General features: G+C 39.8%; 2 protein-coding genes and 3 long non-coding RNA genes across 15 annotated transcripts in view; 2 read left to right on the top strand and 3 right to left on the bottom strand.

Moving 5' to 3' along the window:
• Window positions 1-410: 410 nt before the first annotated feature.
• LOC124326523 lies at window positions 411-6,703 on the top strand. Of its 5 annotated transcripts, XM_046785418.1 has the most exons (11): window positions 411-1,081; window positions 1,165-1,767; window positions 1,865-1,952; window positions 2,043-2,127; window positions 2,339-2,482; window positions 2,539-2,614; window positions 3,162-3,285; window positions 4,244-4,322; window positions 4,428-4,476; window positions 5,713-5,815; window positions 5,927-6,703. In XM_046785418.1, the coding sequence occupies exons 7-11, from the start codon at window positions 3,226-3,228 to the stop codon at window positions 6,278-6,280; spliced, it is 645 nt and encodes a 214-aa protein (XP_046641374.1). In that variant the 5' UTR covers window positions 411-1,081; window positions 1,165-1,767; window positions 1,865-1,952; window positions 2,043-2,127; window positions 2,339-2,482; window positions 2,539-2,614; window positions 3,162-3,225; the 3' UTR covers window positions 6,281-6,703. The 5 variants fall into 5 exon arrangements, with proteins under 5 accessions (XP_046641374.1, XP_046641375.1, XP_046641376.1 ...); XM_046785419.1 differs by lacking the exon at window positions 2,043-2,127; XM_046785420.1 differs by lacking the exons at window positions 411-1,081; window positions 1,165-1,767; window positions 1,865-1,952; window positions 2,043-2,127; window positions 2,339-2,482 and adding an exon at window positions 2,671-2,850 and having other exon boundaries at window positions 2,579-2,614.
• A 4,701-nt stretch (window positions 6,704-11,404) lies between these two features.
• Window positions 11,405-24,712, top strand: part of LOC124326368 (speckle-type POZ protein-like) — a 315,941-nt gene continuing 302,633 nt past the window's right edge. The window contains exons 1-6 of one of the 6 annotated variants that reach the window (XR_006915546.1): window positions 11,405-12,064; window positions 12,148-12,750; window positions 12,848-12,935; window positions 13,026-13,136; window positions 13,344-13,465; window positions 13,547-13,574. Coding sequence is in view for 2 of the 6 variants with exons in the window: in XM_046785137.1 (XP_046641093.1) it covers window positions 11,663-12,064; window positions 12,148-12,711 (966 nt within the window). In the remaining 4 variants the exon portion in view is untranslated. Of the gene's footprint in view, window positions 12,065-12,147; window positions 12,827-12,847; window positions 12,936-13,025; window positions 13,137-13,343; window positions 13,466-13,546; window positions 13,575-24,712 lie in introns of those variants that run through there. The other 5 variants (XR_006915547.1, XR_006915545.1, XR_006915548.1 and 2 more) reach the window with 5 other exon arrangements.
• On the bottom strand, window positions 17,680-18,990 carry LOC124326746. The gene is made up of 3 exons (XR_006915772.1): window positions 18,928-18,990; window positions 18,633-18,856; window positions 17,680-17,820 (listed from the first exon to the last, which is right to left on the bottom strand). It is a non-coding gene; the product is annotated as an uncharacterized LOC124326746 (long non-coding RNA).
• Window positions 18,988-21,818, bottom strand: LOC124326729. Of its 2 annotated transcripts, none has more exons than XR_006915748.1 (8): window positions 21,692-21,818; window positions 21,393-21,625; window positions 21,104-21,327; window positions 20,805-21,037; window positions 20,500-20,738; window positions 20,208-20,434; window positions 19,091-19,458; window positions 18,988-19,025 (listed from the first exon to the last, which is right to left on the bottom strand). It is a non-coding gene; the product is annotated as an uncharacterized LOC124326729 (long non-coding RNA). The 2 variants fall into 2 exon arrangements; XR_006915749.1 differs by having other exon boundaries at window positions 18,994-19,031.
• On the bottom strand, window positions 21,838-24,617 carry LOC124326707. The gene is made up of 7 exons (XR_006915715.1): window positions 23,971-24,617; window positions 23,795-23,899; window positions 23,578-23,726; window positions 23,235-23,499; window positions 23,080-23,163; window positions 21,986-22,049; window positions 21,838-21,921 (listed from the first exon to the last, which is right to left on the bottom strand). It is a non-coding gene; the product is annotated as an uncharacterized LOC124326707 (long non-coding RNA).

Raw genomic sequence — 24,712 nt, 5'->3', positions numbered from 1 at the left:
TGAAAAAATAACTGATGCACACAGGAATCGTACTGCAATCCTCAAGTGTCGTACCTCACTACACTAACCACTGCGACAACCGGTTGACGTCTGCACTCAAAAAACTTAAATATATATACTATTTTACAAACGAATTATTTTACAAAAGATATGCATTTTGGTTCATAGAGGGCACTGACAATAGCCGACCAGCCCTGCAATTGGCTGTTAAGAATTTCGACTTTTGCCCTAAGCTCCGCCTCTTGTCCGGAAACTGGCTTCATTCGAGATAGCCGATTCCAACAAAAGTTCCCCCACCATACTAATACACCATGTCTATGATCAAGTCCTTTTATTTATTTTCAAAAAGATAATTCCCAAAAGGGCGAAGAAGAGGGTTTACCATTACCCGTATTACTTTGGCTTTTGTTTCCAATCCAACGGTAGTCTGCTGCTGCACGCTGTTGTTATTTGTTAACTTATCATGCCATGAGGAGAACAGAAATCTTATCCTGCTGATCATTTCTTGTTCTCGAATTCTAAAATCAAGTATTTTGTTTTTCTCGTAGCATTGTTATTTTGGTTTCGTTCATTGCTTATTTAACGATGTCGATCGAAGTTGATAAAAAGAAAGACGGTGTTACTTATTGTGTGACGTGAAAACGTTAAAAAGCCTCCTATTTTCGAACAGAGAAATCGATGAAATGTTCGAACTGAACACCCCAGGAAGCAACTTTTCATTTAAAGTCTCATTTACTCACGGTTTTCAGTTCAATTTTTTAAGTTTTAGCACTGTTTGCATCGAACTGTGTCACTAATCAAATGCTCAAGCAACATTTCTAGTCTGTGTGGAGGAAAAGACGCCATCTTTAATTGTGACCATAATCTGCCTTGCTCTGTTTGGGTTACAATCAACGATGATGAAGAAAGAAGAATAAATCTAGAAAAAGCTGTTGGATTAGATGAGTGGACTTCAGGAAAATTTAGTATTAAAACTTTTGGCAACCCCACCTTCCACCTTTGGTTGCAGTTTGCAAAACAGCTGACGGACACCCAGCAAACTCCATTAGCCGAAGATAAGGACAATGTGAAAGTTCCCAAGGTAAAAAATATTGTAATTCAAGTGTGAATAGTGTTTGCTTCAATCCTGTTTTAATGTTTCAATGTATTAATTTATATCTATAGTCCAAGGAGTTCTGTCGTGGCAAGCTGATTGCACTCGAGCAACTGGAGAAAGTGTTTGTCGAGCAAACGAACTGCGATGTCGAATTCTTGTTCGAAGACGAGGAGAAAATCGGTGGTCATATTTCCATCTTGGCTGCCAGAAGTCCCGTTTTCTCTGCCATGTTTTACCACAACCTTCAAGAGTCCGAGACGGGCAAAGTCTTCGTCCAAGACATCCGGCCACAGATTTTCAAGGAGATGCTACATTACATTTACTCCGGCCAGACTTTGGCTCCTTTGACGGACGCCATCGCTCAACCCCTGTTCGTAGTTTCAGACAAATACGATATCGAGGATCTGAAGGAGAAGTGCGTTCGTTATCTGCTGAGAAGCGTTCGGAAGAGTAATGCCGTTGACTTGTTGGTCTGGGCAAATCTTCATTCGGTGGAGAAAATCCAAGAAGCAACCCTTGACTATGTGGCTAAAAATTTCAAAACCATTTGTCACTCGAATGAATGGGAGAACCTGATGAAGAACTATCCGGAGCTTGGATTCCTGGTGACTCAACGCTATGCAGCTATTTAAGAAATACGCCAGCCGAAGAGTTTTGTATAACTTTAAATGGTCAGACATTTGTCGTTTATTTGTGTAATTTTAAATGTTTGAAGCTTCATCGATAATAAAGACGATTTCTTTTTTACTTAAATTATGTGCGTTCCAGCGGTTCCAGCGTCACCGCCAAAATCCACATGTGTTCACGATCCTCGCAATAACAGCACGTACAACATGATACTGGACACTTAAGCAAGGTATTGGCCTGATTTTGAATTATTAGATTTCTAAGGTAATTAGAAATCCGATTAAACGTTTATTCTTCCACGGTTGACTGCTTCGTGCAGATTTGCTTTTTATCGCACGGTCAGCTAGTATGGCATCCCTGAATAGTGATTTTGACGAAATTGCCAATCGATAATACGATGCGCTGTAAGTTAATCACATTTTATTCTTGAGAAATTAACAGGATCTTTTGTACGAAAGTGTGATGGTAATCGGTGACGTAGTTGTCCATTTAGTCCAGTGTTAACATTTTTACAACTTTTGAGAACTTATTGGCCTAGAAAAGAGGTTTCTAATAAGGCTCAACTGTGTGCACATCATGAAAAGAATATAGATTAATCATGTGTTTGAAATTTAGCCAAGGTTGCAGAGAAATATTTTAAAAATAGCCGGCTGTCCTTCAAACGGTTCGAAATGGAAAATTTATTCACTCACCGAAGAAACGAGTCAAATGACTCAGATGTCAATTGTCATAAAGTGACTTTTAAGCCGTAACCATTTGGTATTCATTTTGATGTATTCATTTTGATGTATTCATTTTGATATTGGTTTTTGTAGACCCATCCCCAGCGACGTCAACCTGCAGAAGGAAAGGCCAGTTTCCTTTATTCTCGAAGGTCACGGAGATCATTACGTAAAACTATTTTTCATTATTTGATAGTTATTCTTAGTTCTAAATTCTAATGATAGGCCTACCTATTGCTCTGGGCCTACTAATCACCACCCATATCCACCGTGATCATATCATATTCATGCAACCCTGCCTAGTCCCCCTCATTTTCACTGCTAATTATTCAAAATGGTGGCCATCTGTCGTGACGGTTCCTGTGATGGTGTCATGGTGAACATAATTCTCATTCTCAGCTTTTGGTAATTTATTTATTTGTCATGGTTATCAGCACTATTAGTATAAGAGTAGCTGTCTATCGGGTAATTACACTTGGCCTTTAAACCTTAGGCCTACTACCAACTTCAAAAATATCAAATAGAATGGATTGTGATATGAAGCCAGTTAGCTGATCTATGATGTTAAGCACAAGTTCTTGATGAAATAAGTTTTTTTTGGTTATGATTCTTAATGTTGTCTTAGATAAACTGCAGAATTTTTTACTCTTTTAATTAACAGGCAACAAAACTTATAGCTAATGACTCTTATTGCATTCTTGACTAAATGTTTTCAGACAGCTGCAACTGAAGTTTCTGCACGTGCCCTGAGACCAGAGTGCTCTTGACAATAGAGATGGAATGGTACAGTCCAGTAATGCAAGTTGCGTCTTACATACCCAAGGAATTTCTATTTGCAAGGTAGTTATTTTTACCTGTTACCTGTTTCTTTTTATTATGTGAAATGTAAGATGTTCCCGATACCCGCGTACCTAGGCATCGAAAATAGTGATTTAAATTTACATGTTAAGCGGGAACCATTGACTTATCGAAGCCCCCCCCCCCCCATACCTGGTTATTTCCCGCAAAGTAATTCTGAATAATTTCAATTTCGAGTCATTAATTAAAATCGAGTCTGTAATAATAATAACCCGCAGATTCTGTCTTCCTTTAGCTATTTTAAAGATCTGTTGCTCTCACATTTCTAGTGCCAATTACTGTCTTACTAATTTAGAATTGCAGGGTTTTTTTGTTGGCTGCAGCACCACAGAGGTTCCCATCCTTTTTTCTAGTTCACTCCACAGAATTGGCTGAAAAGTCATCCAAGCTCAGTGAAAAAGAAAAAAGAAACTGGTTACCCAAGCAGAACCTAAAGTGAATCATTCAATTCAATAAAATGTTTTCAGATTTCACATAGTCTTCCTGTTTGCAGCACAAATTTTTACTTAACCGATTGGTTGATAAGTCCAAGTCTATTGAAAGTTAAATCGCTGCAACCAAACTTTAATTGCATCTTGTGGAGAGGTAGTCAATTCCAAATGATTTGGAAGAACCTCAAAATGTAGATCTCATTATGTGGTGGTACAAAAGACAAGTTGATATCACCACACAACTTGAGGATTAGTTATCGTGAATTTTGTAATCACGTTGGATAAAGAAAAGATCTTGACTCAATTGGGAAGCAGCTGAAACAGAGAAAACTTAAGGATCAACAAGGATTCAATTACTCCATTCAAGCCTTAACCACTGTCAATCTTCAGTTGGATGATTCACGACGATTTGCTGAGTTCCGAATTTAAGTCTAGTAGTCCTACGTCGTTCAACGATATATAAATTTCAATCTTTTGTTAATTTCTCTTTTTATAATGGGCATTGACAGGGGCAACCGTTGTGTTGGAACCGTTGGTGTGGACGAGCCAGGTTGTTCGACATGCGAGGACTGCTGTCGCAGATGCAAGGTAACTTTATTAGATGCCACATGCGATGAATGAGTTTCAAATTAAAATGACTAAATTTTGTTATTATTGTCGTTAAAAAACCGATTATTTTTCACGTTTTTACAGAAGATTCCACATGGCGAGAGACTAATGAGAAATCAATCGAGGAAGAAAGGTACACGCTTTTTTCTTCAAACGGACGTGATCCGTCGGAGTCGTAGAACTTGACGCTAGCTCGGTCGGCAGAACACTGAAACCTATTTCTCTGGCACTGCGTGACCGCTTCTCTCTGCCGTGAAACTTTCGTGTCTATAGGGGGGGGGGAGAGAAAGAACCAAATGTGGGCGGAGTCTGGAAGATGTGTTGCCCAAAAAGTCCGTCCGTCTATATAGGAAAGATCATTGTACCCTGTAACACACGAGCTGCTGGAGAAAGGAGCGCACAGATGTTATTTTCGTGAGGAATCGTTCAATAGTGAACAGCATATAGGCCCAACAAACTATATAAACGTATAAATTTTTTTCTTTTTTCGGGGAGTGGACATCACGTACGCGTTTGTAGGCGCGGCTTTTTCTTCCTTCCTTCGGACAGAGGGGGGACATTGTTATTTATATACACTCACGAGGGGGAGAAAATAAAAGATGGGCCTAGACCACACATGCAAGCAAACCAAATAACACAGTCATTTCGAATAGCTATATAGCTTTCACCGCATGTTCTTTTCCTTATTTTTTTTTCATTGAGTCACGCGTTTATGACCAGTCACGTCCGTTGGATCGACGGCTTCTAATTCTTTCTCATCATCTGCTATGGACGGCAATCAATTCCATGTCATAGTTAACGCGCTATTCAATTCCTATAACGATTATCTATATTATTTGATACGAGCGGCCAAACTGTTTTTTTTTGGAAATTTGAATTTGGCGCGGTTTTCAATGGATAACCAAAAATTGTTATTTATTTATTTTATTTCTTCGGGCTAATCAACAAATTAACAGTGTGAGCTTCTGTTTGATGACGTGGTTGCTGGCGCTGGTTATGGTAAACAGAATGACGATGGAGCTGAGCTAGCTGCTGATGGATGGATGGCAGTTGACTCTAACCAAAAATAGTTGAGGCCCACAACCGCAAAAGTTGTTTTCTTTGTTAGGTTTGATATAACTTGTCCTTTTTGGGGATTTTCTTTCCATGGAAAAACCAAGGTTGACGATGGAATATGGGAGCGAATATCTATTGGGTAATACTTTCACGCGGGCGATCGTGATAAGTGTATTAGATAAGAAATATGGACAGGAAGAAGCCGTGTGGAATACTAATTTCAGCGGAAGTGCATCGATCGATATAAGGGTGGGGTTTTTATCGCAATTTTATAAATTACTGATGGATCTTTATTTTATTTAATTCCATCAAGTTACGCAACCTTGCCGGAAGTGCCACCATACTATACAAGAGCGACTGCCATATCGCACCAAAATTTCAATTCACATCAGCAATTCGACATGAAGAAAGCCTCGGTAAGTTGATTCCAACATTGCGGAATCATCTATTTGAATTTCAGATTTCATTCTAATTTGTAAAATATGTAAATTTGATTCAAAATTTTATTTTGAATAATTTTATATAAGGTGTCGTTCATTTATGCCTTGGTCATTTGGGCTGTGGAAATGGTTGCCGACACTCCGGTCGGAGTCGGAACGATTGCTGGGAATTACCTGACGGCATCCAACGGAATCGTCGCTTACCTGCCGGCCACCAGGTACCCGTCGATGCCGTGGGCTCTGCAACGTGTCCAGAACGCCCCAAAAGTCGTTTCGCCCTACCTGCCGGAATCCAAGCCCTGGGCCCTTCCGTCGCGATTTCCCGACACTCCCAGCAACGTGGTGGCCGCTTACCTGCCCGCTCAATATTCATCCGCAGCAATAGTACCCTGGCGTCTTCCCCTGCAAACTTCCGGGTCGAGGTTCAGCTATAGACGTTGATGGGAATGACAAATAATCGCTTCCGGATAGTAGTATATGCCTCGAGACCCACCTGATATTTTAAAAAAGAAATAACAGTTAATTGAAATTAAACCATTGAAAACTCTGTCATTTTCAAATTTCTGTGGCTACAAATTGTTGAACTGAAATTCCTGGCTCTACGTGACTTTCTCCGTCGTGGTTGTCAATCGTAAAATTATGTTATCTAAAGTTCTCAGTGTGAATACATGAAAATTGTAGTTAAATAATTCCATAGCGATAAAGGCGATAAATCATTTGAAATCTGTTTGAGCATTCAAGGTAGAGATTTAGGCTATACTGAAGGGATTCGTCGCTTTCTCAAACAGTAAATAAGTGATACAAAAATTTTAAACTCACGTTTTGATATCGTAGTCAGTTAATTCACACGATTAATCATTTCGACATTTCTATTACAGCATAATCGGCGGGATTCAAACCGGCAATTATCAGATGACTTTAATTTTATCGTAGAAGTCCGACGCCTTATCCGATAGGCCACACAATTTTATATCAACAACAAATCAAATAATTTAAAAATTAAGAAATTAATTTTCAGCACATAATTTAAATGTTTAATTTTTTTTCAATCGAAAGTGGAACATGGAAGACTATTCTAGAAGGTGACTGGTGTCTATGGAACGGTTCCGACCTAGTAATGAAGGTTAACAACTGACGTATACTATGGTCATCAGGAACTTGATGTCATTCTACATAACTCTTCCTACAGGCAATTGGACCACTGCCACACTCCTACTTGAGATTATGGATCGCACAAAAGTAAAAGTATAGAGCTACACTAAATTGTAGGACGTCCATGTTTCATCCGCGCTCGATGCGGAAGATGCCAGCAATCATTATGGAGATCCGACCTTGCTCGGAGGCCCCAATTTGGGCGGAATGATGATGAAATTTTCGTATAAAAGCTCGGGCGTGTTGCTCCAGTCTTCAATCCACATACATTTCAATAAGAATTCGCCGTTATCTTTTTGCTGTCGCGTGGTGTTGGTAAATTGGTCAACAATTTTCAAAAAGATCCCGCCCTTGTTTGTCAGCAGTTGTGCGCGCCACCTCGTGTACGAAATTGACACTACCTAGTACAAACAGCCCATCCCAGCACATGTGTCGTGCAACGGGCAAAGGTGTGGTACGTAAATTTAAATAATATGGGTGGGGTTCTTTTGTGCCCTATGCATCATTATCGAGTAGCGCGATAACTAAAGGGCAAACCCAGTAAAACGATTGGGGAAGGGTTGACAACGAGCTAAACCAGGGTGACGGAAAAGTTATAAATTGTGAGGGCAATGGCAAGGAACCCTAATCAGTCGAGTGAGCGGCTTAAACGCAGCTGCATGAATACAGTACGTGTATCTACACTTGAATCTCCCTCGTGTTTAATATTGCAATTATGGGAAAGTTAAATAATTTAAATCTTCACTTTGAATTTAAATGAATGTTTGTCTAACTGTTAATGAAAGTATTTGGCTATCAATCATGTATGTCTGTATTTTCAGCTATAACTCGGGCATCGTGTTGTTGCTGGCGGTTCTGTCGTCAATGGATGGGCAAACCAAAACTGTACCGATATCTCCTGGGTATAGCAGTTATTCTTACCAAATTACCACCACGACTCCCGAGTATTATACTACAACCTACGCTTACCCGGTCTGTATACCTGCATACTACACTGAGGCTCCCAAGTACTACACGGATTATATAATCCCCGCCAAGGCACCGGATTATTATACTACAACCTACGCTTTAACATTTTAACATGTATTCGGAGATGAATGTAAATTTTTAAATACTTTAAAAAACAAATAAATTTAAAAATTTAGAATGTGTTTCATCTCAAAATATTTTAAACAGTTTTCTTCCCCTCCTAACCATAGACAAAGACTTATCTATGTCCTAACTCTGCGCCAGCTAACAATCTGGCAATGTTTAAGAATTTTTCAGGGAGACGGTTCAAGTAAGTTAAGACGGCGTCCATTGTTAAGACGGCGTCCATGGAATTGGAAATGAATGAATCTGATTTTGCGTCAGGAAGTGGTCAACAGAAAACTCCTGATAAGGTAAAATATCTTTAAATAGAAAAAGTAATTTAGTGGGCCTAAGCTTCTTTATATTTAGAGGAAATTGACACCGATGATGGACAATAGCCCTTCTTCATTCATATCATCCACTGAAAATGTGGGTTCAATAGTTAAGAGAAAATTCACTCCGACAATACCACCAAAACGTGTCAGGGGAACCACTGTTCTGCCAGATAGGGGAGTTCCTCAAGAAAAAATGGTGCAGTAACATTTGGAAGTTTCACTGAAAATGGCTCACGAGCTTAATTGCAAGAGCGTTGCAAGGTTTATTTCTGTTTTGGTGGGAATACGTTGTTTGTCGTCTGGACTACGACATGTTCAAGTTACTCACAAAAGATAAAAAAAAGCGTTCAGAACAAGACGAGCTATTCCATCGAGCTCTTGTTTGTCCTGGACCAGATCTTCTCCTTTGCGGTACGTCAATTTATCATTTCAGCATTGTGTTTATTTTCATTTCACCCATTTCATAATTGCAGACGAAGGTCATTTACTGAAGAATGATTTATCTGAAACTTATAAAGCATTGAACCATATTAATACTCGACGCCGTATTATGTTGACCGGCACACCCATTCAAAACAACATGTTTGAATATTTCACCATGGTTGAATTCCTTGGTAGTCAGAAAGGCAAATCTGAAAAAAGGTGAGTCCAAAAAGGCAATCGCCTTTTTGATCAGACCAGTTACCTTTCTCTTTTCTGGGCTCTGAAAAGAACCGAGTGGGCCGAGATCCAAGTGAGCCGAGATTCAGGTGGGCCGATATCCAAGTGGGCCGATATCCAGGTGGGCCGAGACTCAGCAGACATCCGTCTCGTGGCAGCTCTCAGTGAAGAATGGTACCTCTCGGCAAGGAGTAAAGGAGTAGGCACTCCATACCTAGACAGGGATGCCATGCTCGGTCCGCTTGGCCAAAAAACGCCCAAAAAATTGAATGAAAAAACCCCCCTTTCTCAAGGCTTTAGAGCTGAACGCCAGATTCCTCGCCATCTGGTGGGATAGCTAATGGCAATATGACGTTAGTGAACAATCGATTTCGTAAATCCCGGTTATATGTGGCAACACAGATGCCAAACCTAAATATGTGTAATCTTCATTAATATTGCCATTGGCTATCCCACCAGATGGCGAGGGATCTGGCGTTCAGCTCTAAAGCCTTGAGAAAGGGGGTTTTTTTCATTCAATTTTTTGGGCGTTTTTTGGCCAAGCGGACCGAGCATGGCATCCTCGTAGTCCCATAAGGCTGTACAAGAGTGCCTACTCCTTTACTCCTTGCTCTCGGCCTACCAGAGGGCTCTTATAAAGGTCCAGACGGCTTAGGCTCCACCCAGTGGTGGGCCGAGATAGCTACAACGCCATCTGCACGGCTATCTTTAGGCATGGCCTAATTGTGGGCCGAGGTTGGGGTGGGCCGAGATTCAGATAGGTGGGCCGAGATCCGGGTGGGCTGATCTCTGATGTAAAGCATGAGTTCTTCATGAAAGACGTTATTTTATGTCTTGAGATAACAAAACTTAAAGCTAATGATTTTTATTGCATTCTTGACTAAATGTTTTCAGACAACTACAACTGAAGTTTTTGTGTGCCCCTGCCCGGAGACCAGAGTGCTCTTGACAATAGAGATGGAATGGTACAGTCCAGTTATGTAATTTTCCTGCAATACAGCAATACATTTTTAATTTTATGTCTAGAGAGGAGATCCTTTTTCTCAACTATCAAAGAATTTGAGAACATACTAAATCTGAACTTCATTGCTGTCTTTTGCGCAAATGGTTTTGTTGGAACCAGCAAGGGCAGGCAGCAGTGCAACTTGCAAGTCAGCAGTGCTTGAAAGCATTTTGAGAGTCCGTTGGATTTTTTCGTGTCAGAATCACTGTTGTCAATTTATTTTTCATTTTATTTTTATAGTAATTATTGAAACTCTTTAACTGAAAATGACGGAATCACGATCAAAGTCTACCTATTGGAAGCAGTAATCACTGCCCGCCAAACAGCTTGAACAGCTTAATGGAACTCTATGATGGATCAGAAAACCAAGGCTTTTGTGACTGCCTGGAAATTCGATCAGGATTTGAACAAGTCACGCCCCGACCTATTTATTCAGAAAAGACGGGAATGTGCCATACACAATATACTCAGGTTTTAACATCCATCTAATTTAACTGCTTTATAGCAATCTATGTGCTCATTTTCTCACAATTTTCCCCGTATAGGGTCCTTGCCGAAATGGTGAGTGGTTTGTACTGAACAACAGGACTGCCAAATGCGAACAGGTTCCAAGAGGATGTCCAAATGATGACAAACACGTCTTCTGGAGTCCAAACCCTTCAATGGCTAAGGAATGTTGGGAAATAGGAAGCCCATGCCATTACGGAACCGTTAGACTGGACCAAGATTCGGGAGACTCGGGAATAACTTGTACTCTACCGGCTTCAGCAGCAGGTGTTCCAGTTGGATTAGCGAATCACCGCACTCTGCTGTGTCGGGCAGGTACACGTCGCTTCCAACACGATGACTGTCGACGTGCACGAGTATTTGTTGGATAACAAAAAACACAGATCCATTTTGGAAAACACTCGACAAAGTAATCGTTGCCATTTTTCCTGGTCGGGATATAATCGCAAACCTTCCATGTGTATTAATAGTGGACTCTATTTGAATAATAAGACATTGAAAGGGTAACTTAACCTAATAAACATATTTAAACGAAATTGCTTAAAAAAGAAATGTGTGATTTCTATTCAAATTTTGGTACCCAAACCGCCCCAACGGAAATAGATTTTGTAATCGATAGTTAATTAAACTTGTATAAGATCTTAGAGATATTTAATTCATTTCCAAATTTTGAAGGGAATCTATTTTTAGTCCTTGTTCTAATTTTAACTTTTCTAGTGTTATACTGCTATCAAATCCTTTTATTTATTTTCAAAAAGATAATTCCCAAAGGGGCGAAGAAGAGGGTTTACCATTACCCGTATTACTTTGGCTTTTGTTTCCAACGGTAGTCTGCTGCAGCTGCTGCTGCACGCTTTTGTTATTTGTTAACTTATCATGCCATGAGGAGAACAGAAATCTTATCCTGCTGATCATTTCTTGTTCTCGAATTCTAAAATCAAGTACTTGTTTTCTCGTAGCATTGTTATTTTGGTTGCGTTAATTTTTTTTTAAACGATGTCGATCGAAGTTGAAAAAAAGAAAGACGGTGTTACTTATTGTGTGACTTGGAAAACGTTAAAAAGCCTCCTATTTTCGAACAGAGAAATCGATTAAATGTTCGAACTGAACACCCCAGGAAGCAACTTTTCATTTAAAGTCTCATTTACTCACAGTTTTCAGTTCAATTTTTTAAGTTTTAGCACTGTTTGCATCGAACTGTGTTTGTCACTAATCAAATGCTCGAGCAACATTTCTAGTCTTTGTGGAGGAAAAGACGCCATCTTTAATTGTGACCATAATCTGCCTTGCTCTGTTTGGGTTACAATCAACGATGAAGAGGAAAGAAGAATAAATCTGGAAAAAGCTGTTGGATTAGATGAGTGGACTTCAGGAAAATTTAGTATTAAAACTTTTGGCAACCCCACCTTCCACCTTTGGTTGCAGTTTGCAAAACAGCTGACGGACACCCAGCAAACTCCATTAGCCGAAGATAAGGACAATGTGAAAGTTCCCAAGGTAAAAAATATTGTAATTCAAGTGTGAATAGTGTTTGCTTCAATCCTGTTTTAATGTTTCAATGTATTAATTTATATCTATAGTCCAAGGAGTTCTGTCGTGGCAAGCTGATTGCACTCGAGCAACTGGAGAAAGTGTTTGTCGAGCAAACGAACTGCGATGTCGAATTCTTGTTCGAAGACGAGGAGAAAATCGGTGGTCATATTTCCATCTTGGCTGCCAGAAGTCCCGTTTTCTCTGCCATGTTTTACCACAACCTTCAAGAGTCCGAGACGGGCAAAGTCTTCGTCCAAGACATCCGGCCACAGATTTTCAAGGAGATGCTACATTACATTTACTCCGGCCAGACTTTGGCTCCTTTGACGGACGCCATCGCTCAACCCCTGTTCGTAGTTTCAGACAAATACGATATCGAGGATCTGAAGGAGAAGTGCGTTCGTTATCTGCTGAGAAGCGTTCGGAAGAGTAATGCCGTTGACTTGTTGGTCTGGGCAAATCTTCATTCGGTGGAGAAAATCCAAGAAGCAACCCTTGACTATGTGGCTAAAAATTTCAAAACCATTTGTCACTCGAATGAATGGGAGAACCTGATGAAGAACTATCCGGAGCTTGGATTCCTGGTGACTCAACGCTATGCAGCTATTTAAGAAATACGCCAGCCGAAGAGTTTTGTATAACTTTAAATGGTCAGACATTTGTCGTTTATTTGTGTAATTTTAAATGTTTGAAGCTTCATCGATAATAAAGACGATTTCTTTTTTACTTAAATTATGTGCGTTCCAGCGGTTCCAGCGTCACCGCCAAAATCCACATGTGTTCACGATCCTCGCAATAACAGCACGTACAGCATGATACTGGACACTTAAGCAAGGTATTGGCCTGATTTTGAATTATTAGATTTCTAAGGTAATTAGAAATCCGATTAAACGTTTATTCTTCCACGGTTGACTGCTTCGTGCAGATTTGCTTTTTATCGCACGGTCAGCTAGTATGGCATCCCTGAATAGTGATTTTCACGAAATCTTTTCTTTTGGTGGTTGTTATTGCCAATCGATAATACGACGCGCTGTAAGTTAATCACATTTAATTCTTAAGAAATTAACAGTATCCTTTGTACGAACGTGTGATGGTAACCAGTGACGTAGTTGTCCATTTAGTCTAGTGTTAACATTTTTACAACTTTTGAGAACTTATTGGCCTAGAAAAGAGGTTTCTAACAAGGCTCAACTGTGTGCACATCATGAAAAGAATATAAATTAATCATGTATATGAAATTTAGCTAAGGTTGCAGAGAAATATTTCAAAAATAGCCGACTGCTGTCTTTCAAACGGTTTGAAATGGAAAATTTATTCATTCACCGAAGAAACGATTCAAATGACTCAGATGTCAATTGTCATAAAGTGAGTTTTAAGCCGTAACCATTTGGTATTCATTTTGATGTATTCATTTTGATGTATTCATTTTGATATTGGTTTTTGTAGACCCATCCCCAGCGACGTCAACCTGCAGAAGGAAAGGCCAGTTTCCTTCATGCTCGAAGGTCACGGAGATCATTACGTAAAACTTTTGTTTTTTAAATTTTGGTTTTTTCTTTGTTTATCTTATATTTTATGTGGTGTAGAGGTTGGGTGAGAACGACACGTGTTGCACCATTATCAAGCAGGTACAATAGCCGCAAGGCTTAGGGGGTGAGAGTGAGAAAAAATCGTATAAAAGGAGAGAGAAAAGGCTAAAAAGATATCAGTCGAGTGAGCATCTCCGACACGGCAACATCTGCTTTTTTCGTCGTAATATCAGTTCGCAATCATTGGTATGGATTAAATTTTATATCGAGCCGTGAATCAATTCTATTTTGTTTTTAGTTGTATGTATATGACCAGTTATATTCGAAAACTAATTTACAAATCGTTTATTGTTTAGTTGATAATGGCGTTGTGTTGCTGTTGGGTGTTGTATCGTTGATGTCGACCATGAGAGAGATAAGGCGATAAATCGAAAGATTATCTTCGACACGACAACAATTGCCTTCTTCGTGGTATTACCAGTTTTCAATCACGGGTAAATATTTTGTATTTTACGTAGTTTTGTATCAATTTTTATTCTATTTCTATGTGACAATATGCTCGTTATAATTGAACTTTGTCTAGTAAATTATGCCGTCGTGCTGCACTACACACAACAACTTATGCTGCTCCGAGCTACTACACCGAAGCCTCGTTGAAGTATTATTCTTCCCCGAGCTACGCTACCAAAGCGCATGTGTACTACACCGAGGCTCCCGAGTACTACACCACCGAGGCTCTCGAGTACTACACCACCGAGGCTCCCGAGTGCTACGCAACTACGTATGCTGCCCCATCCTACTTCACCGAGACTCCTAAGTACTACTCTGCTCCCAGCTACTGCACCGAGGCTCCAGCTTAGTACACCACCAAAGCGGTCGAATACTACACAGAAGCACCCAAGTACGATAGAAATCAGTCGAGTGAGTATCTTCGACACCCAACACGGCAGCCCCGAAGTTTCGTATTAACTTAGTTTCAAACAGTGGAACAGCAAAGAGGAAGGTGAGCTCTTTATTATTGTAATGTTGTGGAACATGTGCTAATGACATGTTTTTCTTCCTAGCCTCTTTTGCGAACAAGACGAATTCTATTGCAATCCCGTTGAATTGAACGGCAAAGATAAAGGTGGCGTAGCAGTTGTACGTGGACACCGACATTGTCGGTCGGAGAGCCGAACTTGACGATGGCCGTACCATCACCTACGACAAGTGCCTTATTGCTACAGGTAAACGAAATTCATGCGAATTTTATTACGAATTTTATGCCAAACGAAATTCATCTTTAAAAGTCTCAACGATTACTCCTTTCTGGAATGTTGAACAACTTGGATAATCTTCCTGCTTGAGAGTATCTGATTTAAACTGCTAGCAATTTATTTCTTTGGTTACGAATCACTCAAAAATGGCCTTTATTTTCTTGTAGGTGGTAAACGAAAATCTTTTCCAATCCCTGAGCGGTGCCCTCAAAGATGCCCTCGAGCACGTAACGCTGTTCCGCAACATCGATGGCGGTAACATAGGCCGAGTCCTCCCTAAATATTTGAGCCAATGGACAACCGAGAAGGTGAAAACGGAAAGTGTTTGTGTTGCCCAAAGCTAATGTTGAGGGTGCAATTCTGTTAGACTACAAGGTTGCATTGACCTTAAATGATGGTCAAAAGGTAAACAGTCATTTCAGTACATGTTTTAGTGATGTTAATTAAAATCTGGAATTCATTTCAGCAGATTTAAATTGACCAGTCGTCGCTGTTGTCGGTTAGGACGTAAACACGGATTTGGCTGTCGCTTCTGGTTTGGAAAAAGATTCCAATTTTGGTGGTTATCGAGTCAATACCGAGCTTGAAGCACGATCGAACGTCTGGTTGGTAAGAATCCTTGAACATTTATTTCATATAAATTGTAATACTTTTGACTAAAACTTAACCAACATTGACTGCTCTGATGTTGTTGTTAGATGGTATATGAAGTTCTTGTTAAATTAGATTCTAACTATTAGGTATGGACTTTATTTTATATTAGGCTGGAGATGTTGCGTTCTTTTGTGATATCAAATTGCGGAATTGGGTCGTCGTCGTATGGAACATCATCACTATGCTCTTGTATCAGGGCGATTGGCTGGAGAGAACAATACTGTCAACGGAACATGGATGAATAATTGCAGTACACTGTCATCAAGTGCATTTTTCGTCCTATTATCAGTACGTAATCGGGTAAATATTCTGTTTCATGGAGTTTGTATCAATTATTTGTTTTTATCTGTTAATGTACCATATTGAATATTAATGTTCAAATCATTTACCGCCTATTTGATTGTAATGTCGTGCTGTTGCCGTTTGTCGTATCGTTGAAGGTCGGGTCGATCACTGGTGTAACCATGTCTCCTGGGTATGGCGTATACCAAAGCACCACGCCGCCGCCTTGCTACACAACAACATTCGCACCAACCGGTTACTACACTGAGGACCACAATTACTACACCACCAAGGCTTCAGAGTATTACACCAGCACCAAAGATTCTGAGTACTACACCGAGGCTTCCAAACACTACACCATCAAGTCACCGGAGTACTACACGTATGTTGCCACAGCTTATACACCGAGGTTCCCAAGTATTACTCAGTTCCTAGCTACTACACTGAGGCTCCAACTAATTACACCACCAAAGCGGCTGAACCGAGACGCCCAAGTATTACACCACCAAGGCGGCTGAACCGAGCCGTCCAAGTACTACACCACCAAGGCTCCAGAGTATTACTATTACACCACAACTTATGCTTCCCCGAGCCACTACACCGAAGCCCCGAAGTATTACTCTGCCCCAAGCTACACAACTACAACTGAGGCGGCTAAGTATTACGCAGCCCCGACTTACTACACACCGGATGCTCCTTCGTACTACGTTGAACAGGAATACTACACCGAGGCTCCAGTTTACTACACCGCAACCCACGCTACACCTAGCTACCACACCGAGGCCCCTTAGTACTACGCTACCAATGCATCTGAGTATTATACCACTACTTACGCTGCTCCGACCAGCTACACCGAAGCTCCGAACTATTCCTCTATCCCGAGTTACTACACCACTAAGGCACCTGAATATTTCACCACACCCTACGCTTCTCCAACTTACTACAGAGACGTTTCTAAATACTAGAGTCGAATTTTCAATTTTCAATCATGTTCAGATTTGTCGGTCATAAATTGATAGTAACTAGTCACTGGGAATTGTTGATCTTTAATGAGAAAATAAATTTTCTTAACCTGGGTAATCATTTTGAATGACTTCTCTTGCCACCTAAAAGCCTTTTGACATTGCGACGTTTTCTGAATTTTGTTGGATCTTTACTATTTCGCATGTTGGAGATGACTATTGTTCTAGTCACTCTGCCTTCGGACGTATTCTGGTGTTTGGCCAAACTTCATTTAGAGGGCAATTTAAGAAAGAGATATACTGTGGTGTTAACTAAAAAATTTTGATAACAGCTCTGTTTTCAACTTTAGTTGGCGTAACAAATGAATTGCAGATAATGTTTGGTTTCTCATAGAAGTTTATTTGAGGAGTTTGGAGTTTATCAGTCACTTGCCTTTAACTTATGTAAAACTTCAAAGTTGTAAAATATACAAATCGTGAACTAAACTTTTTTTATTATAAGCTATGAGACACAACAAACAAAAACATTAAAAGGAATTAATTGCTTTATTGTCCCACCTCCACCCACAATTCCACCACATTTTACAATCACATATATACATACACTTAAGTTAACCCGTTGGCTGCCACGCCATACGGGCGTAGGTTGCTCTCTACTACTCTACGCGCCACGTCTGAAGGATCCGTGACCAAAGTGGGACTTGCCATTGCTGACAAGTCCGGGCTGATACGGTGACAGGAGAATCCATCACCGCATCGTGAAGGGGGAAGTCCCTATAGTGCATTGCATTAACAGGCGCCTTGCGGCAAGTTTTGGGCTGGTGCGACTTTCCAACCCCGCGGCATGAAAACCACGAGACCGAACAGCGCACGCAGCCCGTGCAAAGGAGCTAGGGGAGAACAAAGGCGTGGCAGACAACGGGTTAACTTACACAAACACAAACATGTTACCAATAACAAATGATGATCCACGCTGACATTTTAGAGATACCGGCGTTGTTTTGGTGTCCATCTTCTCGACGTCTCTTCTGCATTACCTGATTAAAGACAAAACAATTCTTATTTAGTGACATGCCAATAAAAGTTACATAATACAGATAGAAACAATAATCAGGGTTTTTTAGCTCAAATATTTAAATATGCAATTTTTTAAAGTTTAAATCAAGCTTGCAATGTTGAGAACTGTAAACAGAACAAAGCTCACTTGCTAGTCTTAAAAAAAATTCCGGAAGTATACCGGAAGTAACCACAGCGCCTCAACCATTGAGCTGTCGTCAAATTAAACCACATATTCGTGATCCCCATGAAATTTGGGGTCGATTAGGTGTGATTTAAACGAAATCCAAAATTTGGCCAAAATCGAGAATTTTCCTGAACTATAGTCCAGGAAAATTTTCAAAACCGGAAGTACGCGTACGTAAAAAACAGAACATGAACTTTACCACAAATTTTACGAGGATCACGAATATGTGGTTCTTTCGTACGTCAGATGAATATTTACTAAACTACAGACTGAAATGAGTAAACCGGAAGTAGAAATAAAAAATCAAATATCGAAAACCTAACAAGTGAGCTTTGTTGGGGGAATAGTTATCGTTAGTTATCACTAAATACTTCAACAAAATAACTGCCAATAAATGTTTAAAAAGATGTTCAAAGTAATGAAACTGAATGTTTTGACAGCTGCAAATTTTCAAAAAGCCATCTAGCGTTAGAAAAAAGAAACGTCAAAGTAAAACTTTGTTTGCGCGTAAGAAGGGCCTGATTTTGGAAACTATTACACAGACAGAGTTTAACGCAACTAGACTATTGGTAGATAACCTACGAAAGTAAGTCAATTGTTGGGTACCTGGGCATAATCCCGTGGTTAGTAACTGCAGGTGTGTAACAGCAAAGGAGGTAGCGACCACTGAAGTGTTCCAACTCGTCGGTGAAGTAGGACAAGTTGTAGCCGCAAAAGCAGTGAAGCTAGATAAGTGTACGTCGGGAAGATAAGGATGGAGCAGAACGTTGCTGGATGTCCCTCTTCCTTCTTGGACAAAGGTCAGCATTGGCTTAAGGATCTATTATGTGCTATGTAAAAAAAAATGTATTGCATTAATGAATTGAAAATATAACAGTTACTAAAGCATTTCAATCTTTACCTATACTAAGAAGCACACTGAAGTTTTCATGATAAAAAACTGCAAAAATGGAAATCACAGCAACCAACAGCCTTACTCCTTAGGTTGAGGTAAATTTCCTGATGCTAAAGAAAGTGTCATGAAGTATTGCAGTAGCGTGGTGATAGGTTATATTGATGCTTACCTTTATCATGTGGTGAATGTTGCTGAATTTAGTAAGGCATTTGACGTGGTTGGTGTGGTAGCAGTAATGGAGAAATACCTTGTCTCCACACATTTGTATTCCACGATATGTGAGCTTCCAACATAAGTTTTAGGCTTTTGAGTTTTGGTTTGGTTTGGTTAGGTTTGGTTTGGTTAGGTTCATCGTGCTACTTTCGCCAATAAGCAATGGAAACGTAAATATTTTTTATTTTGACCAAAATGTGCTTTTTACCGCAGCTCCCAGATCAGACCAAACCACGCCACAGCAGACGAAATGACGAATGATGCGAACAGCCGAACATGCGAATGATGCGATCAATTTGTATGACGTTGCGAAAAAAAAAAATACTTCAGATATGTGAAATATTATGATAATCAGAATTCAGATTAAAGATGTGTCATTCAAGATTTCGGAAAAAAGAAAAAGAAAAACAAAAAAAAAAGACTAACACAGCTCAGCGAAAAAAGTAAGCGCATTAGTCGATATTGCCTCAATGTTCCATCTGGTTAATCAAAGTTATCAAACAACGAACATAAACGCCGATGAATCTTGAATGGCCTTGCCAGAATTTACACCAAGAGGAAAAACGTGGAATGTATAGCAATTTCCACTTTTAATAACGGCTTTTATATTTATAAGGTAAATAAACCAAACAACATTAACAACTACCTAGATGGTAACCAATTATCCAATAATCTGTAATAAAACTAAACCAGACTAAAGTACTCAACAAACTAAACTAAACTTGAACTAAAACTAAACTAAAGCTAAATTAAAACTAAAAACACTTATCCACCGTCTAGAACACTAAAAAACTAAACTAAAACTAAACTAATATTACACTAAAACTATAACTAAACTAAATCTAGACCAGAAAAACTAAATTTTTACCTTGGCTAACCAAAAGAGTGATGTGAATGGAAAACAGGATTATAGTATTGGAGTGACTACTATTTCTAGACCATAATGATATACCGTAATTGTGAAGGTAAGGTTATATAGGATAGGGAATAAACAACAAATGTATACTTACACACACAAATTTAACACGATAAAACACTCACACAACCTTAGACAAGAAATAGTTATACCGTACCATTTAAAGATCTTCGAAGTCCTTTGCTGCGGCGGGACGATCTTGTAGTGGCGGGGGCGATCCTCCTTGGTCCTGGGTCCCATCTAGAGTACATAAAAAAAAGGGATGATTATACACTTAGAATTAAAAAATATACCTGAGATCCATTGGCGAAGGTCCTAGCGTGCGGCGATCTTGAAGCGGCTCCGGTGGTGGCGGCGGCGGCTGTGGCGGCGATTCTCTCCAGTCTAAAGAAAATCCAAAAACATTAACAAAATGAGTTTAAAGCATTTTAAAATTAAATGAAATTTACCTTCGACCCGTGGGCCAGGGTCCTATCTTGAAGCGACGATCTTGTAGTGGCGGCGGCGATCCTCCTTGTTCCTGGGTCCCATCTAGAGTACATAAAAAAAGTATGGTTAGACACTTAGAATTAAAAAATATACCTGAGATCCATTGGCGAAGGTCCTAGCGTGCGGCGATCTTGAAGCGGCTCCGGTGGTGGTGGCGGCGGCGGCGGTGGCGGTGGTGGCGGCGGCGATCCTCTCCAGTCTAAAGAAAATCCAAAAAACATTAACGAAACGAGTTTAAGGCATTTTAAAATTAAATGAAATTTACCTTCGACCCGTGGGCCAGGGTCCTATCTTGAAGCGACGATCTTGTAGTGGCGGCGGCGGTCCTCCTTGGTCCTGGGTCCCATCTAGAGTACATAAAAAAAGTATGGTTAGACACTTAGAATAAAACAGTATACCTGAGATCCATTGGCGAAGGTCCTAGCGTGCGGCGATCTTGAAGCGGCTCCGGTGGTGGTGGCGGCGGCGGCGGTGGTGGCGGCGGTGATCCTCTTCAGTCTAAATAAAATCCAAAAAACATTAACAAAACGGGTTTAAGGCATTTTAAAATTAAATGAAATTTACCTTCGACCCGTGGGCCAGGGTCCTATCTTGAAGCGACGATCTTGTAGTGGCGGCGGCGATCCTCCTTGGTCCTGGGTCCCATCTAGAGTACATAAAAAAAGTATGGTTAGACACTTAGAATTAAAAAATATACCTGAGATCCATTGGCGAAGGTCCTAGCGTGCGGCGATCTTGAAGCGGCTCCGGTGGTGGCGGCGGCGGCTGTGGCGGCGATCCTCTTCAGTCTAAAGAAAATCCAAAAACATTAACAAAATGAGTTTAAGGCATTTTAAAATTAAATGAAATTTACCTTCGACCCGTGGGCCAGGGTCCTATCTTGAAGCGACGATCTTGTAGTGGCGGCGGCGATCCTCCTTGGTCCTGGGTCCCATCTAGAGTACATAAAAAAAGTATGGTTAGACACTTAGAATTAAAAAATATACCTGAGATCCATTGGCGAAGGTCCTAGCGTGCGGCGATCTTGAAGCGGCTCCGGTGGTGGTGGCGGCGGCGGCGGTGGTGGCGGCGGTGATCCTCTTCAGTCTAAATAAAATCCAAAAAACATTAACAAAACGAGTTTAAGGCATTTTAAAATTAAATGAAATTTACCTTCGACCCGTGGGCCAGGGTCCTATCTTGAAGCGACGATCTTGTAGTGGCGGCGGCGTTCCTCCTTGGTCCTGGGTTCCATCTAGAGTACATAAAAAAAGTATGGTTAGACACTAAGAATAAAACAATATACCTGAGATTCATTGGCGAAGGTTCTAGCGTGCGGCGATCTTGAAGCGGCTCCGGTGGTGGTGGTGGCGGCGGCGAGGGCGACGGCGATCCTCTCCAGTCTAAAGAAAATCCAAAAACATTAATAAAAGAAGTTGAAGGCATTTAAAATCAAATGAAATGTACCTTTGACCCGTGGGCCAGGGTCCTATCTTGTAGTGGCGGCGGCGATCCTCTCCGGTCCATGATCCTAATTACATCAACGACAAATTATGGATAAACTTTATAGTTTTTTTAAACCATAATCAATTAAGCAAAAATAGAATATATACAGCTAAAACATTGAATTTAGATTGCAATTTCCTGAAAGAAAAAAGGTTATTAGTTGACACGTTAGGGTTGGGGATTACTAAAGACGAATTTTCTACACCACAGAGCCATCACAGTAAATTGGCAACTAACTCTATCGTGAACTTAAACCTTAACTTAGCTTAACCTACAATAGCCTTAGCTTAGCTTATCGGCTTAACCTACAATATCCTTAACTTATACTTAACTTTAACCTTATCTAGATTGGCTTACTCTAATTAAGTAGCTACTGGTGTGGACAACAAAGAAGGTGAATCAATCTACGAACACTACAAGACTATTACAGTGCAGATGCAATTGTGCTGATATAGTGATGAGATAGTAACCAACGACACAAAACACTACAGAGAAACCACGAAAAACTGTGTAGGCAATGCATGAAACGAAATTAATCCAAGTGCAAAGGCGTGAAGATGCAAAACTACAGCAGCAAACTAGAGACAAGTGCACACCGTGCGAATACGTGGACTACTGAGCATTTTTTGGTCTCTGGAATGCCCATCGGCACGCCGATTTCCCGCAGCAAAAACCCTGGAGGTATTTTTCAGTATTCGAGGTCAGATGAAAATGGAGCAATTGAAGGGAGGAGTAACCTTTATTGACCCAATTTGAACTCAACATCGTTTGGTAGCGAACAGCCTTGAAACAGTTATTTTGTCTCTCCTCCCCTTTAATCCTTGTGATGATGCTGGCTTGACATCATCTCACATTTCTGCAAGTCAACTCATGTAACTAAGTGTAAGTGTTAATTTCAAATTTTGCTTCATGCATGCTGAGGGGGGGGGGGATCTAATGCCAACATCTTGACCTAATTAGGTTATTTGAAGATAACGTAGATAATACTTAACTGGCTTATTCGTTATCACAAAAGATAGTTTTATTAGCTTAAAAATTTGCACAAATAATATTACCTAGCTAGAATACAGGCGTCAGTCATGTTCCAACAATTTCAAGAATGGCGTCAGCACGAATGAAAGGGTGGACAATATTGGCATCTGAATAAAGAGAAGAATGAAAGACAATTTTGTTTTGTTTTTGAAATGTGTCCACGGTTCCATGTGATAACTTATTCTTTTACATGAACCTCGCGGAATTTTTAATCTTGAACGAAGAATAACTAAGAAAAACTTCGTAATCCAAGGACCATTCGGCAGCTACTGTTGAATTGAAGATCACTTCTAAAGACCGGGCCGATGTTACTGCACCTTGTTGTCGCTCCTGATTGACAATGACTTGAATATAGGCAGTCAACTGGGAAAATTTAGGACCGTCTGTTTTTTTATTCCTTTATTCTCGACTGTAATTGCACAAGCACTGATTCCCCATCTGGTCTATGATTAATAAATTATAAAAACAAGCTTAAAAGAAATTTTGAATGTGATGGCTGTTTCATCTTCTTCTTGGTTTACCTCAACTTCCAACTACTAATTTTAACTAACCCTAATACCAATGTGATTATTGGTACTTGGGCTGAAGTCGTTTTTTAACTTCGTAGAGTTCTATAACCTCAAAGTGCTGCTGGTGCTGGTCATCATGTTGGTCGTAGAAAGAGTGGCAGCTTTTAAAACAATGTAAATAAGAATTTAGGTCTAACAAATATTTCAAGCATTGCATAAATAGGCTTACTAATTTCTTTTGAAAGAAGAAAAGGTTTGAAGATTTGAGTCAAAAGTTTCCTCTTGCAAACTGAACTATCGTTGATAGTGTACACTTGAGAGATGGCACTCAGACCTACAAGAAAGGTAGCTTTAAGCTCCACAGTGAAGTAATGAAAATTATGATAAGCAGTAAAATAGTGTGACCTCCTGAAGTTAGAATAAAACGTATGCATTGCAGCATTCAGGACTTTCAATAGTTAGCCCAATTCAACATCCTGTTTTGAAATATTTCCATGCATGTGTCCATTTCATATTTAATGCCCCTTGCTAATCTGTTAAACAAGTGAAAAATTTAGTGAGGGTTAAAAAACAGAAAATTTTGCAATAATTATGATATAGCTCATTGCTCAACTTTATATGAAGCATTGCATGTGCACAGGAAAACATTGATTCTGTCATGCAGATTTTGGTGATTGAAAAGGGTAATAGTTGCAACAGGCCATCAGTTTCTTAACACAGAAACTTTTTTAAAAAATGTGTTGATGCTTTATGCAGCTTTGTGTCCCAAATCAACAGAATTTAGTCTTAAACAATAAAATTACTGTTTGAAGAGATTATTTCGATATTACGTGGAAAAAAACAAAATTCTATAAAATAATTATGAGAAGATCAAAGTAATCTCAGTTATATTAAAATATAAATATAATTTCCTTTCTTCGGTGTTCGGTCAACAATTCGCCACGTGGAAATAAACCAGACGACAACAAGCAATCACGCATGATTCGATAGAGCAGTTCAAAATTCCTCTACTAGGTGGCCATAAAGAATAATTATTGCGGGTTTTTCAAAATGGTGTTAATCGTTATTTTATAATGACAAAATCAGGCAACTTCATTTCAGTTTAAAATTTAGCCGTCAGTAAGTAAAAATTCCCCTCAAAATAAAT

Source organism: Daphnia pulicaria, chromosome 2 (assembly GCF_021234035.1).
Source record: "Daphnia pulicaria isolate SC F1-1A chromosome 2, SC_F0-13Bv2, whole genome shotgun sequence".
NCBI classification, from domain to species: Eukaryota; Metazoa; Arthropoda; class Branchiopoda; order Diplostraca; family Daphniidae; genus Daphnia; species Daphnia pulicaria.
This window is presented reverse-complemented; position numbering and strand designations above follow the sequence as displayed.

Coding starts and splice junctions, on each gene's coding strand:
- LOC124326523 (XM_046785419.1), top strand. CDS start 3,226: ATGGTACAGTCCAGTAATGCAAGTTGCGTCTTACATACCCAAGGAATT. Junction 4,477..5,712: donor AAATCAATCGAGGAAGAAAG/GTACACGCTTTT, acceptor AATTCCATCAAG/TTACGCAACCTTGCCGGAAG. Junction 5,816..5,926: donor TCGACATGAAGAAAGCCTCG/GTAAGTTGATTC, acceptor ATTTTATATAAG/GTGTCGTTCATTTATGCCTT.